This window comes from Erythrolamprus reginae, chromosome 1, assembly GCF_031021105.1.
Source record: "Erythrolamprus reginae isolate rEryReg1 chromosome 1, rEryReg1.hap1, whole genome shotgun sequence".
Lineage (NCBI taxonomy): Eukaryota > Metazoa > Chordata > Lepidosauria > Squamata > Dipsadidae > Erythrolamprus > Erythrolamprus reginae.
The window spans coordinates 70,476,694-70,494,282 of record NC_091950.1 but is presented as its reverse complement, the minus strand read 5'-3'; the positions used below and the strand labels follow the sequence as shown (position 1 = coordinate 70,494,282).

Here is a 17,589-nt window from a genome sequence, read left to right as displayed (position 1 = left end):
TATATTTAGTGTGTGAAACATGAACCTGCCTTAAATGGATCTCTTATCCTGAAACTTGAAAGGAATCCCCCCTCCTGCCCTACCCTCTTCGTCGGTTCGACTCATTACTCCGCCTATTTAATATCCGGGTAGAAACAGCTGGTCTCTTAAGTGGAGTGGACTATTTCAACGTTCAAGATCGCAGCCCGTCAATTCCCACCGCCAGACTAGTTCAGCCCTTGGACGTAATACTGTATTAAATAAAGTGATCTAGGAATAATCAACGGCGATCTTAAGTGGATTGATTTCTGAGCAGATACGCATTGGATAGCCTGTCTTGAATTGGAGCAGAGTTTAAGTTACGTAACTGGACTTAAAAAGAAATGGGGGGGGGGGGGCTGCGATCTGTCTTTCCGGGACAGGACGACACGGAGAGCTTTAAAGGACGTTTGAACATAATACAAAAGAACTCCTGCACGTTGGATCTCAGATTCCCTGTCAGTCTCGACTTCCTTTCCGGTTAGGATTGCGGCAGGCTTTGATAGGAAGGGGGGGTTGTATTTGGCAGCAGGAGTCCTCCCCCTCCCTCCCCCAAGGACAACCCGTTTCCCTAAAGAGTTGGTGCAAAGGAAATTCAGCCTCCTGGGGAAAATTGTCAGGGACGAACTTGGAGGAATTGGGAATCTGAGATGCAAAAGCGAGTAATTCAGCCGCCACCAACCCGTTTTGGGGAAGCTGACAGGAAGCAGGAAGGGGAATTCTTTTGCCATTGCGACTGAAATGCGCAACTCCAAGAGGGCTGGGGAGAGTTTGCTCTGTCCAAAGTTCAAAACTTGGAATTCGCGCCCAGATTTGTCTTTCAGGCGCTCGGGCGCGCACACATGCGTCAAGGGAGAAGCGAGGGTCTCGCAGGCTTGGGACCAACGTGGCACTAACCCGGGACAAATATACTGCTCAAAACAAACAAACAAACAAGCAAATAAATGGAACACTCAAATAACACATCCTAGATCTGAATGAATGAAATATTCTCATTGAATACTTTGTTCGGTACAAAGTTGAATGTGCTAACAAAATGAAATTGATTGTCAATCAGTGTTGCTTCCTAACTGGACAGTTTGATTTCACAGAAGTTTGATTTACTTGTATATATTCTGTTGTTTAAATGTTCTCTTTATTTTTATTTTTACTTTTGAGCAGCGTAGAAACGCCGATCTCGATTCACCTGACCTTAAGCTAGCCCAGGCTGCAGAATAACGTTCGGGGTGGGGGCTTCCGAGAGGACAAAGGCGTCACCCTTCTTTCTTCGCTTGGCTTTTTCACTTCTGGCCTGCCGGGAAAAACGGTGGTCCGATCAGTAGCTTCTTCCTACTCTTCCTTGAGCTGCTTGGAGTGCAGTAGTGCAACCCCAGCAATTAAAAACCAAAACAACACGCGAGGTCGGAGGAAGGGATCCTGCCCTCCGCAGTAACCCAGTCCTTCAGACAGTTGCTTTAAAATTGAGTCCTACCGAATTGGGGAGACCGCTTTCTTCCAAGAAGAGGGGCACCGCCCTGCAACCCAGCATCCATGACCCCATGCCCTAAATGCAGATGTTTGGCAGGCAACCTTAGCTCCAAAGGTTGCCTTACTTTTGTTGAGGAAAGCTGCCAACTTTCCCTGCCCGAGAGGGCTATGACCCACTCCCGAAATCAACGGTGTTTTCCTTCAGACAAAATCAGCGGTGGTCTATACGGGCAAGATCCTGGAGCCAAGCTGCCCAACGTTCAACTTTGGTTTAACACCAACAGGGTTCCCCAGTATTTTGCGTTAAGGCTGGAGAAAAAAAATCAATACTAGATGCGTGAGTATTAATAACCACGTATTTTTGGCATAGGACTTTATTTTCACGGTAAATAATTCAGAATCCTGTAAAATGTTAAAGGCACAAACACGTTTAGATACCGAACACGTTCCCTCAATGCAATGCAAATCCATTCAAATTCCTTTCCTGACTTCTGTAGGATGTAGATGGCACTCAAAGATAGACTAACAATTCCTGCTAGAGAGATGTTTAAAAACAGGTTTTGCTATCTACATTATATTATATAGGAAGGGGAGAAGGCAAAAGGATTTCCCAGCAATCTCCCAAAAGGTTCAAGTAGAGTTAAATTGGTACTAATGAAGTAGCCAGTATCCAAAGAATCTTCACTTCAAAACTATTATAATTTTTATAAATTTTTAAAAATGCACTGTTGTAATGCTTATATATCATAATATCCTGGCATCCAAATTAAAGATTGTTTGTCCTGCTGGTTTAAATTTTGCTCCTTCTAAATCGGTGGCTTTGGATCATATTCTTGGAGAATGTGCTCAGTAAATTAACATCAAATATCACCTTGGAACTCAGGTTCCCAAAATTCTGAAATATTTTCCCCACAATATTTTCCTTTAAATTAAGTTGGCTTAGATTAAGTAAGGTAACATGTAAGAATTTGTAATATTGTAAATACATTTGTTTTAGCATCTTTCTTAAAACCTGTAGATATTTGTCCTGAAATCATTGGATGCACTTAAAAAAAACAAGGTTAATATTAATTTGCTGAGTCAATGCAATTTGTGATTATTCAGCCCTTTTCTCAAATCAAGCTTAAATTAAATCTGAGTACTACATCTTGAAGAACGAATTACATTATGGGTTTCTCCTTCAAGGAAGAATATTTCACTTATTTTATTTATTCATTTACACACTCGCTTATAATTTTAAAAGATGTTTCTGTGTAGCCAGGTTTTTGGCTTGACTGAATTATCTTCTGTTAATTTTTTTAAAGGAAAAACAATCTGTAAATGTGTCTGATGATTATATCTGGAAAGGATTTTAAAAAGTGGGATATTTTCTGGTCCACGTGATTTATTTTAGAATTTCGAAGTTGCTAATTACCTGGGGAAACGGCTACCCAAACTTCTCTCTTCTGGTCTGAACGCGAAATGTTATAAACCTCCCTGCCTCGCCCCCTCCTCTTTCGACTGTTTGGGTTCTTAACACCAGCCAAAATCCAGTTAGCTGTCTTAAAGGCTTCAGTAATATGCTGAATTACTCCCTGCTTGAGTTTAATGGAGTTAAATGAGCCTGAATGATGGCAACAGTTTTAGCTGTTCTAGCACGTGGCTTATTAAAGACGGTAATTGCATTTGAAAAGGAAAGACATTTCCTGGATCCCCAGGAAGAAAGTCCGAGAGCTTCTCCCCTCAAGCTGGACTCTACCTAGCTTTTTGGCGTCCAGCGGGCTCTTGTAGATCAACATTCCTCCCCTCCTCCGCCTCCCCCCAAAATGGAATTGACCTTGGGAGAACTGATTGATATTGCTGGGGGGGGGATTAGATACCCACCTTTAAAATTGAGATGAGATTTTTAGAGAATAGCCCTTGCAAGAACCTTTTTTTTCTTTTTAAAATTTATTTTAGAGAAAGAGAGTGAACAAACTTTCACAAACTTCCAGGGGAAAAAAAGGTACAGTATTTGTTTGCCTTCTGCTGGCTTGACGCTGACATAAAGTACATATGCAAGAATGGCTTTAGGGGTGAGCGCTACAAAAACAAAACAAAACTGTAAACTTTGCCCAGCGATGAATTCACTCTCATCTTCCACGCCCCCCCCCCCATGTTTTGATCTAGATTCAATTTTCTCTTTATATTCACTATTGGGGGGGATGTTTATATTTTAGGCTTTCTAACCGTTGTCATCTTTCACAAACTACCTTAAATTATATCCCCGTGGCAATCCGTCTGCTCAACTGATCTGGGGAAATCGATCCACTAAAAAAATCAAGAAAACCACACATTTCCTGGCAATTAGGAAAAAGCAAATAAAACCGTAGTCCATAAAATATGCAGGTGCGCGTGGCTGTAAAGATACTGATAGGCGCATGCATCTACTTATTCTCCCAACTCCTTTGATTAAGAGTAAAGGTCAGGTATGGATTGATTTTTCCCTTCCTCTTAGAAACGCCAGGCATTAGCCAGTAGAAGTTTCTGCTCCTCTTGGTATGCTTCGTAATATTAAGGGAGATTATTATTATTATTATTATTATTATTATTATTATTATTATTATTATTATTATTATTATTATTACAAACTCCCAATAGATGTGGTTGGTAAATCTACAGTAACAAAACATGCCTGGGATAAACATATATCCATCCTAAAATAAAATGCACGAAATAGTATAAGGGCAGACTAGATGGACTATGAGGTCTTTTTCTGCCGTCGGTCTTGTTTCTATGTTTCGATGGTGGTGGTGGTGATGATTATTATTATTATTATTATTATTATTATTATTATTATTATCAACAACATCATCATCATCCAGGCTCCTAGTATGTCTTCCAACAAAGCTACATAAGTTGTATTCTAGGCTGAAGGTTGAACCCCAAGATCTACCTTTTTAGCTCCTTCATTTTTGTCAAAAGAGGAGAGGGAAGAGATTCACTGCGGTAAATAATAAGCTAAGGTGAATTGGGGGGGAGTGTGAATGGTCAGAATCAAGCCATTAGGTTGCTTGGCCTGTTTTTCTTGGTCGCTTCATCTAGGAAGGTTGGGCGCTGTTGAAAGAATTGAGTTTCGTCATCAGAATGGGTTTAACTTTAAAAGAGCAGTCCACTTTTCACTTGCTACCCTTCAAACATGCCGGATCTCAAGTCTCGTTTTTCTCAGCCGGCTGGGGATTATGGTTGTTGGGAACCTGGAAGACATTTGATGGAGAGGAACTGAAGTGGAGGACGCTTTTGCAACCACTAACTTCCCCAGTGTTTTGCAAAGCGGATAAAAATGTCTCTGATGTGAAATAAAACGAGGTCATTTATTTTTCAAGGTCCCAGCCAAATTGGCGCTACTATCTTTGAGACCCGCGGTCTAAGTCATCTGAAAGCAACGGCCTTGAACATTCCCTTTAAATGTAGCAGCAAATGTAGTATTACACGTAGTAATGTAGTATTAAATGCAGTATTACATTTAAAGTGAATGTGTTTCTATAGGATGCAGATCTAAGACCCCACCCAGCCCAAAATGCTTTCTTAAATATCCCTGTACTCAAATAATCCTTTGAGTAAATTACTAAAACTTTACTGAAATACCCCTTTACTCAAAAGGTAGCCAAATCGGATGGTCTCAATTTCTGAATCTCGCCATTCGCTTTTGAGAAGGCCTCCTACAAAGTTAGTCCCTCTTTAAGTATTTACTTTTTAAGTAATTCTCGAAAGAAAGCAGGTTACGGCCCATTATTCCCCGTTGACTCGGAATTGGGGGATCGACAACGTCCCGAGAAACTTCATCCCCCCCCCCCTAAATATAAATGAATACTGGCTCCCTTCTTCCCACTGGAAGTCGATCTTGGTGGCTGGAGGGAGAGTCTTCTTGGTGAAGACGAAACACTTCTTCCCAATCCATTCCCGATCCTGTCTCTCTGCTCCGAGGCTCGGCCCCATCCCTCCGGTCGCGTCGGATCGAAGAGCTTCCGGGTCTGGCGGGAGGGTGGGTGGGTCGGTGGGGGAGCGACCAAGGCCCTATTGAGCGAAAGGCCGCGATTTGGGGTGAGTTAGAGTTGATCAAAGCCAGGCGCGAGCTCCAGCTGAGATCTCCTGGTTCTCGACCGGGCAGGATCACACAAAAGTGGGAGAGATCCGGAGCACGCACTGAAAGAGCCCATGGTTGTCACGGTTGCCAAGCCAGTCAAAGTAAAAAAAAATAACCCCCTCCAGAGAGAGAGAGAGAGAGAGAGAGGGAGGGAGGAGGGGGATAGAATTCTTTATTGGCCAAGTGTGATTGCACACACAAGGGATTTGTCTTTGGTGCATATGCTCATAGATAGATGATAGATAGATAGATAGATAGATAGATAGATAGATAGATAGATAGATAGATAGATAGATAGATGAAGGGAGGAAGGAAGGAAAAAGAAAGAAAGAAGAAAGAAAAAGAAACAAAGGGAGGAAGGAAGGAAGAAAGAAACAAAAGGAAGAAAGAAAGAAAGAAAGAAAGAAAGAAAGTTTGTCATGGGGACGAAGAAGCTTTTTAGGTCTACGGAAGCTGCTAACTGTCTCCCTTCCCCCTCCTCTCTATTATTAAATACAACCTGGTAAGATTTCCCCAATCCAAGAGCGAGAAGGAGAGGGAGAACAAGGGCACTGGTCTCCTTATGGTGACCAGGCAATGCCACTCCAAAGTCTGGAATGAAAGCCCTTTGGTTTTCGGTCTTCATTTCTTCCATCTTGCTTGCAATAACCTGCCTGAATTTCTCCTGGGGTCAACCTTTTGCTGAAGGTACTAGGGCTTACGTTTGAGTAAACGCAGGTGAAGGATGGCGCAGCCAAATTGGGGGAACTTGTGCATAAGTAAATAGCTTTGTAAATAGCTTTGTGGACCCTCCATTCTTCCTTTCCCCAAATTTGCCCTCGAAATTCTATCACTATTGTTGTATGTACACTGAGAGCTTATGCACCGGAAACCAATTGCTTGTGTGTTTACAATCACACTCCGCCAATAGTCCTCGGAGAGGGGCGGCACGTATACACTGCTCAGAAAAATAAAGGGAACCCTCAAAGAACACATCCTAGATCTGAATGAATGAAATATTCTCATTGAATACTTTGTTCTGTACCAAGTTGAATGGGCACAACAGCATGTGACATTGATTGTCAATCAGCGTTGCTACCTAAGTGGACAGTTTGATTTCACAGAAGTTTGATTTACTTGGAGTTATATTCTCTTGTTTAAGTGTTCCCTTTTTTTTTTTTTAGCAGTGTATAAATGTATATGTATATATATATGTATGTGTATGTCTATGTGTATATGTATGTGTATATGTATCTCAATCAATCTATCTAAACCTAAGGCCAACTGGAGAAAAGCGATTGGCTCCAAGCCCCACAAAATAAGACCCTCTGAGAGCTGGCTGCACTGTAGGATGAGGACACTTACCTTCTGCCCCCCAACGATAAGGACGGCGCCAACAGCAGCAGCAGCAACAGTTATAATACAATATGCGCTCATCAGGTTTTCAACTGATTTAGAAAGAGGAGAAAAACTCGTTGGGCCCAATACCGGTTAGCAACCTCGCTTGTGTACAATAGGGCTTATGCGTATGTAAACAGGCATCTGGTCTCTACTGTTGCGCCAGACTTAATAGGACTACTTCTCTGGTAACCGAATAGGATTGCAGTGTGGTGTGCTTGCAAGAGACCCAAATGTGTGCAGGTGTACCCATAATATTGTAGTGGCAACAACTTACAAAATTCTGTTTTGTTGTCCCCATAAACCGGTCTGGATCTTTCTTGAGCTTTAAGGAAAATTATTTAAACATTAAGGATGTAGACCTGTGCATGCGTGGGATACAGGGAATTCACCGGGATTTATTTGCCAAGGAAGGTGTCCTAGTGTTGAGTTCCATTTGTAAGGGCAAATACATTTTTCAATGGGAAAAAAACCTCATTAAATGGGATCGCTGCATAGCTTGATCATATATTAAGCTCCACCAAACAGAGGCCTGCTTTCTGCAGAGCACCATCAACACTCATGGCAGGATAAATACACCAATGCTAATTTTTTTTAGTCCAAGGGTTTAGTTCAGCATTATAATTTTGAATATTAAACATATACAGTCCTGAACCACAAATGTACAAAAAGCATGACCACATACTAACCAGCTGGTCCAATAAAAGCACGGCACGCATTGGGAAACACAGGAATATCCACCCCTCCCATTAATTTCCGAAATATATTGTGAGTATAACTTCATTTCAAGGGAAGTATAAATTGACCCAGAAACAGGATTCGAACTGTTTGTGTTTCCCTTATTGCCCCACTAACATGGCCAGTTAAATTCCATTAGTAGTAAACCTCCTAAGAAATGTACTCCCGACCTTTTGCGTCAAATACAACAAACTGCATTTTTGCAGAACTGTTTGCAAGGTTAATAGCCATTATCCACTAAGGTGTTAGCCTTCAGAATTGTATGACTAGATTAGGTTTAGAATGAACAACAAGCTATTCTTGGGGATTGGGGTGTGTGTGTAAAAACCACAAAGCACCCCATCCCAGAATTTACTCCTAGATTTTAAAAGTCTCCCTTCAATTGAAGAAGAAAGTCAAAATAACCCCCCTATTTTTTTTAAAAAAAAATAAACATTGACTAGGATTCCAGAGCTCACCCAACGCATTTCATTTTCCACTAAAACCAATAAAAATACTCCCATTGATACAATCATTACAGGTATTTTTCATGCCAAGTTGATATTCTAGTACTGGAATTGCTGGAATTTCATTCCTAAATAACAGAAAGGAATTGGTTAGGAAGGAAGGAAGGATTTCCCCCTTAAAACTGCGGTCTTGCATAATAAATAAACTTTGGTGTGCTTGAAGAAAATAAGTTCTGTTGTACAGAAATCCCCAGTTCAGGTTTTTTTAATTAAAGCAAATATTTTACTTTGTGACATTTTTAGTAGAATTGGTCTGATATTCAATAAGTGTAATAAATATTTAATATACATCTAATAAGGTGACTCTTTGGAATAAGGTGACAGAAGTCAGGGTTCTGTTATTGTTCTCTTAATATATTGCCTTGCCTGGAGAGGGAGAAAAACTGCCAACAATTCCTTTTGTTTACCCCTGTCTTCCACTTTGAACCTTAGGTTCATTTTTAACAGGCTTAGAAGTAAATATTCTTCCAATAATGGAAGTAAAGTAAAAGAAAATAACCAAAATCCACTCATTGATAATATTTGATTTATTTAAAGTCCTTAACTGGAAATGATAAAAAAAAAATTAAAAGGAGAGGGAAGGGGGGACATGCTCCATGGCTTATATTTTCATTAAAAAAACCCAAAAGAATCAAAACATTTTTTTCAATTACAATCACATTTATTATAAAATTAAGATTTTTTCTTTTTTCTTTAAAATGGCGCGTCGTTCTAAAACCGTTTCTTTAAAAGCACTTTCAAGCTGTCAAGAAGAAAGTATCAACCGTGCAAATAAATTAAGAATATTGTAAAGGCAAACGGGGGCGGTGGGGGGGGGATGAGATGAGAAGAGGGAACCGAAAAAAGGGGGGAGAAGGGGAGAGAAACCCGTCTGGCTCTGCTGAGACGTCGTGTAAAACCCGAAGAAAGTGCATTAACACTGGATGAACGTGCTAACAACAGTAGGGTAGAATGAAGCGACCTCCAAAATAATAATAAAAATAAAAATTCAGGACGGTGGTTTGACGGTTCTGATGGAAGCAGCCACGGGAGCGTCTCCCAATTCGGAATAATTTTTTCAGTCCTGGAGATCGAGAGCAGTGTTTCCCAACCTTGGCAACTTGGGGAATTATGGGAGTTGAAGTCCAAATATCTTCAAGTTGCCAAGGTTGGGAAACACTGTTCTAGAGAACCCACGGGGGGTGGGGTTGAGGATAGGGGAAGTGGAGGACTCCGAGATTAAATACAACCAAGTCCACCCACGTAAGTCAAGAAGTTTCCTGATGCTGAAGTGGGAGACTCAATTTAGTAACAGCTTGTAGGAAGTGGAGGCGTGTTTTTATTTGGGAGGGGGGTTAAAATAATAGTAGTGTGCCTCAAAAAGGCCGTGTGACCTGTGTACAATTCTGTGTATCCTATCCAGGTCCCATTGGGAATGCAGGAGACCCTTTTCTCTCGTCCTCTTATTTATTTACTTAGGTGGTTCCATTTTGTATGGCGCCCAAATTCCCTAAAGACTTTGCCCATCTGTCTTCTGTGCCTTTACAAGGCGAGGGGTGGGTGGTTCTTTTGGTCACCCCGGGCTTCCCTGGGGTCAATGGGGTCCGCAGGGGAGGGGAGGTGGCGAAACATTTCCCCCCTTAAGCTCTCCAAACGGAGGCAACTTCTACCGCATCCTTCAAAGGGGCCTAATCTAAAGTCAACTCTCCGCCCGGCTGTTCGCCTGCTTCCCGTGAAGGGAGCCGCACAACTAGGCAGGCCGGGAAGCGCGGAGGGCTCAGCTTCGGCCTACTGAATCCACTCAAGCCCAGGCAACCCTCCCCAGCGGGGCAGAGGCTTCCCAGAAGCCACCCACGCGCGGCGCGGGCTGCCGAGGTGCGGATTCGGCTCTTTCAAACAAGCTTTTCCCTATCGAGACTCTGCCCCTCCCCCCCCATCTCAGTCAGTTTTTGGCGGGATTCCTTAAGAGAGGAAAAAGGCGGGAAAAGGCAGCCAATTAAGAGTTTCAAAATGGAAGCCTTCCTTCAGTGGTCAAGGGTGGTGTGGGTGTATGGGTGTTTATGTATGTGTGTGTGTATAAAGTGTGTGTACGCGCGCGTATGTATACAAACATACACATCGAGTGGTGTTTGTGTGTGTGTGTAGATGTATATTTGTGTGTGATGGAAGCTGATGAAAGCATAATAAGCTGGCAATAGACCTATACTAGTCTTCCTTCCTTTTCACTTACCAGAAAAAAATATGCTGCATATGTGTATATGTAGGGATTTTGCTGTCGAATTCCTTTCCTTTCTTTTCATTATCAGCCAAATATGTTTGTTTGTTTGTTTGTTTGTTTGTTTGTTTATCTATCTCCGAGGTCTACATATATGCATATACATATACGCGGGTGGGTGGGTGGGTGGGTCGATGTGTAATATATTTTTGCTGATAAAAAAAGAGGGAGACTATGTATACATGTATATATATATGCACACACACCGTGTGTGTGTATATATACATAGATACATACATAGTCTCCTTCGTGTCTCTCTATGTGTGTGTGTGGGGGGGGTGTAACATATTTTTGCTGATAATAAAAATGAAGGGAGACTATGTATTCATGTATATATAGGCGCAGATACCGTGTGTCTATATACATACATCTATAGTCTCCCTTCATAGTCTCCCTTCATGTCTCCCTACGTGGGTGTGAGTGTGTGTGCAGGGCTTGTCTAGGAGAACTGGGCTGAGAATTTGCTGGATGGGTCAAGCAGAAACCGGAGGAATGGGACGCACTGGCGGCCTGCATTATGCGAGCCGCCTGGAGAATAAAGTAACAGTCTTTTTCGCTTTTCGGTTTGCCTTTTCTGGTTCTCTCCTCGCTTCCACGGGCTGCAGGCAAGCGGGCGGTCAGTGTGGGCAGCGATCTAAGGGGAGACACCGACGAGGGAGGGGAGGGGAAGGGGTGGATTCCGCTCGCTTGGACCCTCAGGCCCCCCGCGCGGCCGGCTACGAGGTGTTGAGCACCGGTCTGGAATACACACCTTGGTAGTAGGAGGGCTCCAGGGCCGAGGGCTCAATGGCTCCCCTCCCGCCCATGGAAGCGCCGCCGAGGGGCAACCCGCCGGGCAAGGCGGCCCCGTAGGAGGAATATTGCAGCGCCTGCTCGTAGGCTTTGAAGTCCAGCTTGTGCTGCTGCTGTTCGGAGGAGGACATGAGGTTGTTGATGGAGAAGGGATGGTTGAAGGGGTAGTGGGGGTCGCCCTTGAGGTGCAGCTGGGGCTCATGGGCTCCTCCCAGCGCGTGGACCGGGTGGCTCAAGGGACCCAAAGCCGGCCCGCCGCCGGGCACCACCGAGGCCGGCACCGCCACCGACGCGTGGGCCGCGGAGGGCTTCAACTCGTTCTGGTCCAGGCTTTGCGGGCTGGCGGCGGCGTGATTGGACGGGGCGGCTTCCAGCTGGCTTCCTTTGCCTTGGCCCCGTTGTAAAGGGGAGCCGGCCCCGCTGGCTTCTTTCCTCCCCTCGCCTCCTCCTCCCGACGCGCCTTTGGCCCCCGCTTGCTTCTCGCACTTGAAGCGCTTCTGGCGCCGGAGGTAGCAGCCGTTCTCGAACATGTTGCCCGAGTCCGGGTGGAGCGTCCAGTAGGAGCCTTTGCCCGGCTTGTCCGGCGATCGCGCCACCTTGACGAAGCAGTCGTTGAAAGAGAGCGAGTGGCGGATGGAGTTCTGCCAGCGTTGCTGGTTCTGCCGGTAGTAAGGGAAGAGGTCCATGATCCACTGGTAGATCTCGCTCAGCGTCAGCATCTTGCTGGGCGCCTGCTGGATGGCCATGGTGATGAGCGAGATGTACGAGTAGGGCGGCTTGGCGTGCGGGTAGCTCCGTTTGAAGCTCTTGGCGTCGCGGGCCCGGCTCAGGTTGGACGGCGCGTAGCCCAGCGGGCTCAGGCAGGGTCCCATGGTCCCGTAGGCGCCCAGTCCGTTCAGCGGAGCCTGCGGGCCGCCCATGGAGCTCATGCCACCGGGGCTCAGCGCCGAGCCCATGGCCGGCATGCCGTTGAGTCCCGCGCCGGTCCCTCCGGGGCTCAAGCCGGCGCCCAGGCTCGGGTTGGCGTAGGACATGTTGAAGGAGCCCGAGGTCATGTTGCCGCTAGTGTTCATGCTCATGTAGCTGTTCATGGAGTTCATGGAGCCCAGGCCCGCGTTCATGTTGCTCACCGGCACCGAGGGGTAGGCCTGCGGAGGGAGCACAGGTTGAGGAAAAACAACGGGATCTTCCCCACCCTCTCGCCAGAACGGGGAGGCATGATCGCCCTCGTGGCTTTGAGTGCTAGCGGAGTCCAGCGCAATTCTGCTACTGCACCTGGGCAGGTGCAGTAGCAGAATTGCGCTGGACTCCGCTAGCACTCAGAGCCACGGGGGCGAGCGTTCCACCCTAGCACCCCACGTCTGCCTTCCGCCCCCAAAGCCCCACCGGGCCAGGTTCTCATCCTTGGCCCCATAACCCCCCCCCCCCCGAAGATACACTTGCCCATGAGTAACCGCCTTCCCAGCGAATCCGGCCTTTCTAAAACCCTGAGCTTCCGCAGAAAAGGAATGGCCGAGCTTTCCCAAATGGATACTACTTTGTCCCCGAGCTTTCCAAATGGAGAGTACACTGCTCAAAAAAAATAAAGGGAACACTCAAAGGACACATCCTAGATCTGAATGAATGAAATATTCTCATTGAATACTTTGTTCTTTACATAGTTGAATTTGCTGACAACAAAATGAAATGGATTGTCGATCAGTGTTGCTTCCAAAGTGGACAGTTTGATTTCACAGAAGTTTGATTCACTTGGAGCTATATCGTGTTGTTTAAGTGTTCCCTTTATTTATTTTTGAGCAGTGTAGCACTGTCTGGTTGTTAAAGAAAACCGGAGAAGTGGCAGAAAACATACATACGGGTATTATTCGCTTTGAGAAACCGCCTGGCTTGGAAGCACTAGGCCAAGAATGATATAATGGAGTTTTAATATTGCCTTGTGTGTTTTGTTTTTCCGGTTGTGAGCGCCCAGAGTCCTTTGGGAGTTGGGCAGCATATAAATCCAGTTAGGTAGGTAGATAAGTAGGTAGGTAGATAGGTAGGGAGAGAAAGAGAGAGAGAAGGAGAAAGGGAGGAAGGAAGGAAAGAAGGAAGGAAAGGAAAGGGAGAGAGGAAAGAAAGAAAGAAAGAAAAGGAAAAGAAAGAAAGAAAGAAAGAAAGAAAGAAAGAAAGAAAGAAAGAAAGAAAAGCATTTTGGCTGCATTGGCCGCTTGGTGATTTGGGATACTAGAAAACATACATTTTATACAGCACAGGCATTCACAACAAGCCCAGGTTCCTTTTTCGGAAAAGAAGATAAATTTTGCCCGGGGTCAAAGTTTGCAGAGCTCCTTCCAGCAAATTGTAACTGGGATTTTATAAAAGAGGGCTTGGATTAAAAAGCGCCCAGGGTTAAAGAGGCTGGTTAGACGGGGAGAATATTCACCCCAAAATCACCAAAGGCCGCCAGCAGATTGGAAACCAGAAATTTTGCAAGGCCCAAATTTTTCCCTTTGTGTGTGTGTGTGTGTGTGTGTGTGTGTGTGTGTAATATCAACTATCCTAGGATCCAGTTCCCAAATCTGGAAAAGGGAAGTGGGGTGAGGCAACCTCCAAACCTGTTTCCCCCCTACGTTTGGCTTCCTCAAAGGCCCACCCAGGATTTTGTTTGACTTTTGTTTTTCCAAAATCTAAGGCCAAGTGAAGGCAAACCGAGGTTCTCCCGAGCTACTCTGAATTGCAACTGAAGAGAGTAGAAGAGGGAGAGGCCCTTTCCCCAGCGAGGCGGCCCACCAAGCCTGCCCCACAGACTCCGGGGAAGGGATAGCAGTGGAAGGAAAGCGGCCTAAACCGCAAAAAGTCGGATCTTCCCGGATCTTCACCGTCCCCGAGGACGCTTGAAAGAAGCCGAGCCCTCCATATCCGTCACGGATCCCCCCAAAAACCAAGATCGCCGTTTTTTCTCAGCCCTGCAACCCCTCGCGCCCTTCACTTGCTGCCTGTAGGCTTCTAGCGCGGCATTTTGGGAAGGGAAACAACCTGGGCGACATTGTTAGGAGCCGCTTTTCTTCTCCCAAGGGCCTTTGGACTGTTTCCTGCTAAATCCTGAAGGTTCCCCTGGGAGGAAGAATGGTTATTCGGATCAGGGGGACCAGAGAAGGTCCCCAAATCAAACCCACGACTCTGACATTTAGGGCTCTGCTCTTTTTGCCTTGCAAGCCTAGAAGTTTGGACTAAGCGATAAAAGTGACAGTCGAAACGCCAAAAGCTTTCCGTGGTTGAAATTAAAGAGCCTGCCGTCAGGAGCTTTAAACAAGGCTTAAAAAGAATCATCCTTGGCAAGGCTTAAATTTTCCCCTAAAAATAAATAAATATGGAATTACTTGGGCCATTGAGTAAGACTGTCTAGTTCCGGCCTAGGGAAAAAAATGAATGTTTGTTGAATGGCTCTTACTTTTGGGGGGTTTAACTGGTTTTTTTTTACATTGTTTTTACTTTGTTTGCACGCCGCCCAGAGTCCGAAATGAGTTGGGCGCTTTATAAATGTAATAAATTTAATTTAATTTAATAAATTAAATTAATAAATTAATCAACCCATATTGAAAACTGTACGGGCCTTATAAACTCGTCGCTTCCTTAGCTTCGAAAAATATCGCCTATATCTGAGCTATATTCTGGGGATTATATCGTCCTACGCTGTTACGATTATATACTGCTCAAAAAAATAAAGGGAACACTCAAAGAACACATCCTAGATCTGAATGGGTGAAATATTCTCATTGAATACTTGGTTCTGTAAAAAGGTGAATGTGCACAACAGCATGTGAAATTGATTGTCAGTGTTGCTTCCTAAGTGGGCAGTTTGATTTCACAGAAGTTTGATTTACTTGAAGTTATATTCTGTTTTTAACTGTTCCCTTTATTTTTTTAAACAGTATTAGCGGAAAATATGTCAAGGAATGGCGATATTTTGTATTGATTTTAATGCTGCAAGCCCCCTGAAGTCCCCTGGAGAAGGGCGGCCTAGAAATTTGATTAATAAGTAAGTATTTGAATGATGGGCTATGGCCACAATAGTTGCTCGCCTTGGGCGGAAATGTCAGTGTGGCTGCCTGCTTTTATTTTCTTTTTTCAAACCCTAGGAATCAAACCAAGCCTAGAAAAATCTGTGCTGTCTACCACGAATTGGGGAGGGAAATGTCTCCATAAGCACACGCATCGCTTCTTTGGCGCGTTTTGAACTGAATACGGAAGTCATAGGAATGCGCCAAATTCCTTTCGGTCTAAAAAAAAATACTTCCGTATTAAAAGTAGGATTTTAAGTTTGGCAAATTTAAGAGCTGGCGGATTCTTTGTCTTGCCGATCCAAGGATCCGCATTCGCCTAGGGTGGCCCCTTTTATTTTCTCTCCCACCCCACTGGAATAGCTCCCACTGATTTTTTTTTCTGAACCCCCTTTGACCCACCCCCATCAGCATTAAATTAGAAGCTCCCCTAAAAGGGGGGGGGCTCCTGGCCGCACGAGGACCCAGATTGTTGGGGCAACAATGCTGATTCTGTTAAACCGCTTTAGAGAAGGCTGTAAAAGCCCTGTGAAGCGGTATATAAAGTCTAAACGCTATTGCTATTTTGAAGGCGCAGCAAAACCCGGATCACAATTCCGGTAAAGCCGCGCACAGCCATCCCCTTCCTGCGCGGGTTTAAGACTATTTTTAATACGTCTCATCTCGCCGCTTTCGACTACAGTGCTCAAAAAATAAAATAAAAATAAAGGGAATACTTAAACAACACAATATAACTCCAAATAAATCAAACTTCTGTGAAATCAAACTGTCCACTTAGGAAGCAAACACTGACTGACAGTCAATTTCACATGCTGTAGTGCAAATGGAATAGTTGTGCAAATGAAATATTCAATGAGAATATTTCATTTATTCAGATCTAGGATGTGTTATTGGAGGGTTTTCTTAATTTTTTTTAGCAGTATACTACGTTTTCCTGGGTTGCAGCTTTTAAAATATTTTTTACATTCCACCTTTTTATTCACAAAAATGCCCCACTTATCCCCCTCCCCGTTTAAGGGGTTCGCCCAGGTTCCCTCCAGCCTTATTGTTCCTTATCGCCCCGCTTTTGATCCTTTACTTTCGGTTCTTTCTTTGGAGCATATTGTAAAATCAGGAACGTGGACGCGAACGGACAATGCAAAGTGAAGGTTCTGTATAGGGAGTCGGATCGCGTTCACGACTAGCGCCACCCGCCGGGCTCCGGGAGAATTGATTTCTGTTTTTCCTTTTTAAAATCTCTACTACCCCTCCACCCCAAACTCCGGGAAAGAAGCGTGCGGCGGAGTATACACACACACACGTACGCACGCACCCACAAATGGTTCTTTTTCGCCTAGTGGGAGAAACAATACTGGCGCAGGTGAGGAGTAGGAAGGGGGGACCAACCAAAGGTGAAACTGCTGCCCAAGGAGAGGAGGGGGCTCTTGAGGATTGCCCCCCCCCGTACGTATAGTAATCGAGGCCCTCAATGGAGGGTTTGGACTTTAGAAAACTCCTCCGCGGTTCCTCCTCCACGTAAATCCGAAAGCGGGTCGGTTAACGTCTCCCTCTCCCACCCAGCCTTCCATCGATTGCCACCGAACTCGCATTTCCGTCCCCACCCCCTCCAAACCACGTTTGGAAATTAAGTCGAATCCTTCCCGGGCTTTGCAGCCAGCTGGAGAAAACAGCTTTAGGCGCCGTCAGGAACAGGCGCTTCAAAGGTTCGATTCCCGAGAGCGGAAAAAGACCCTCTCCTTGAAGATGGGAACCCCCCCTCCCCGCCACTTTTGGGAGTCTCCCCCCCTCCTCCACCATCCACCCACCCCGGGGTGCGCTCACCTCCTGAGTCTCGGCGTAGTAACTGTTCCACTCGCTTGCGTCGTGACCTTCCATTTTCACAGTCCCTAACATCCTGGAGTCAACGTGCGCGGTGTAACCATTCAGCCCCCTCCCTCTTCTTGGCGAGCGCGAGGGAGGTCAAAAAATTTAAAAAAAAAAAACCCAACCGGAGCCCCCCCGAGCCTAGCAGGAAGGCGGCCCCCGGGGAGGGCTCAGTCGAGCGGGGACGTTGGGTGGCGGCGAACCGCTGGAGAAAGTGAGGAAGTGCCGGCTGGGATGCGAGCGGAGTTGAGCTGAGGTGGATCTTACGTTGCACCAGCCGCCGCCGCCGTTGCCGCCGCCAAAGCAGCGCCCACCTCCTTCTCCTCCTCCTCCTCCTCCTCCTCTTCCTCCCCCTCCTCTCCCCATTTGTCCGCCGCACAAAGACGTTCGCACCTACCCAGCCGCAGATGCACCTGCAAAGCAGGCAGT

The 17,589-nt window shown here is 45.4% G+C and overlaps 1 protein-coding gene across 3 annotated transcripts; it reads right to left on the bottom strand.

Moving 5' to 3' along the window:
* Positions 1 to 997: 997 nt before the first annotated feature.
* FOXA1 (forkhead box A1) lies at positions 998 to 17,201 on the bottom strand. Of its 3 annotated transcripts, none has more exons than XM_070755310.1 (3): positions 17,119 to 17,201; positions 11,217 to 12,405; positions 998 to 1,794 (listed from the first exon to the last, which is right to left on the bottom strand). In XM_070755310.1, the coding sequence occupies exons 1-3, from the start codon at positions 17,188 to 17,190 to the stop codon at positions 1,757 to 1,759; spliced, it is 1,299 nt and encodes a 432-aa protein (XP_070611411.1). In that variant the 5' UTR covers positions 17,191 to 17,201; the 3' UTR covers positions 998 to 1,756. The 3 variants fall into 3 exon arrangements, with proteins under 3 accessions (XP_070611411.1, XP_070611427.1, XP_070611421.1); XM_070755326.1 differs by lacking the exon at positions 998 to 1,794 and adding an exon at positions 7,339 to 8,279; XM_070755320.1 differs by lacking the exon at positions 998 to 1,794 and having other exon boundaries at positions 8,721 to 12,405.
* Between the last annotated feature and the right edge of the window lie 388 nt (positions 17,202 to 17,589).

Bases quoted from the DNA above. Each gene is read 5' to 3' on its own strand.
- FOXA1 (XM_070755310.1), bottom strand. From the start codon at position 17,190: ATGTTAGGGACTGTGAAAATGGAAGGTCACGACGCAAGCGAGTGGAAC. The intron at 12,406-17,118 runs GTGAGCGCACCC...CTCCCTCCGCAG, and splicing joins ACTACGCCGAGACTCAGGAG to GCCTACCCCTCGGTGCCGGT. The intron at 1,795-11,216 runs GTGTGTATTCCA...TTTTTTCTCCAG, and splicing joins GGAGCCCTCCTACTACCAAG to CCTTAACGCAAAATACTGGG.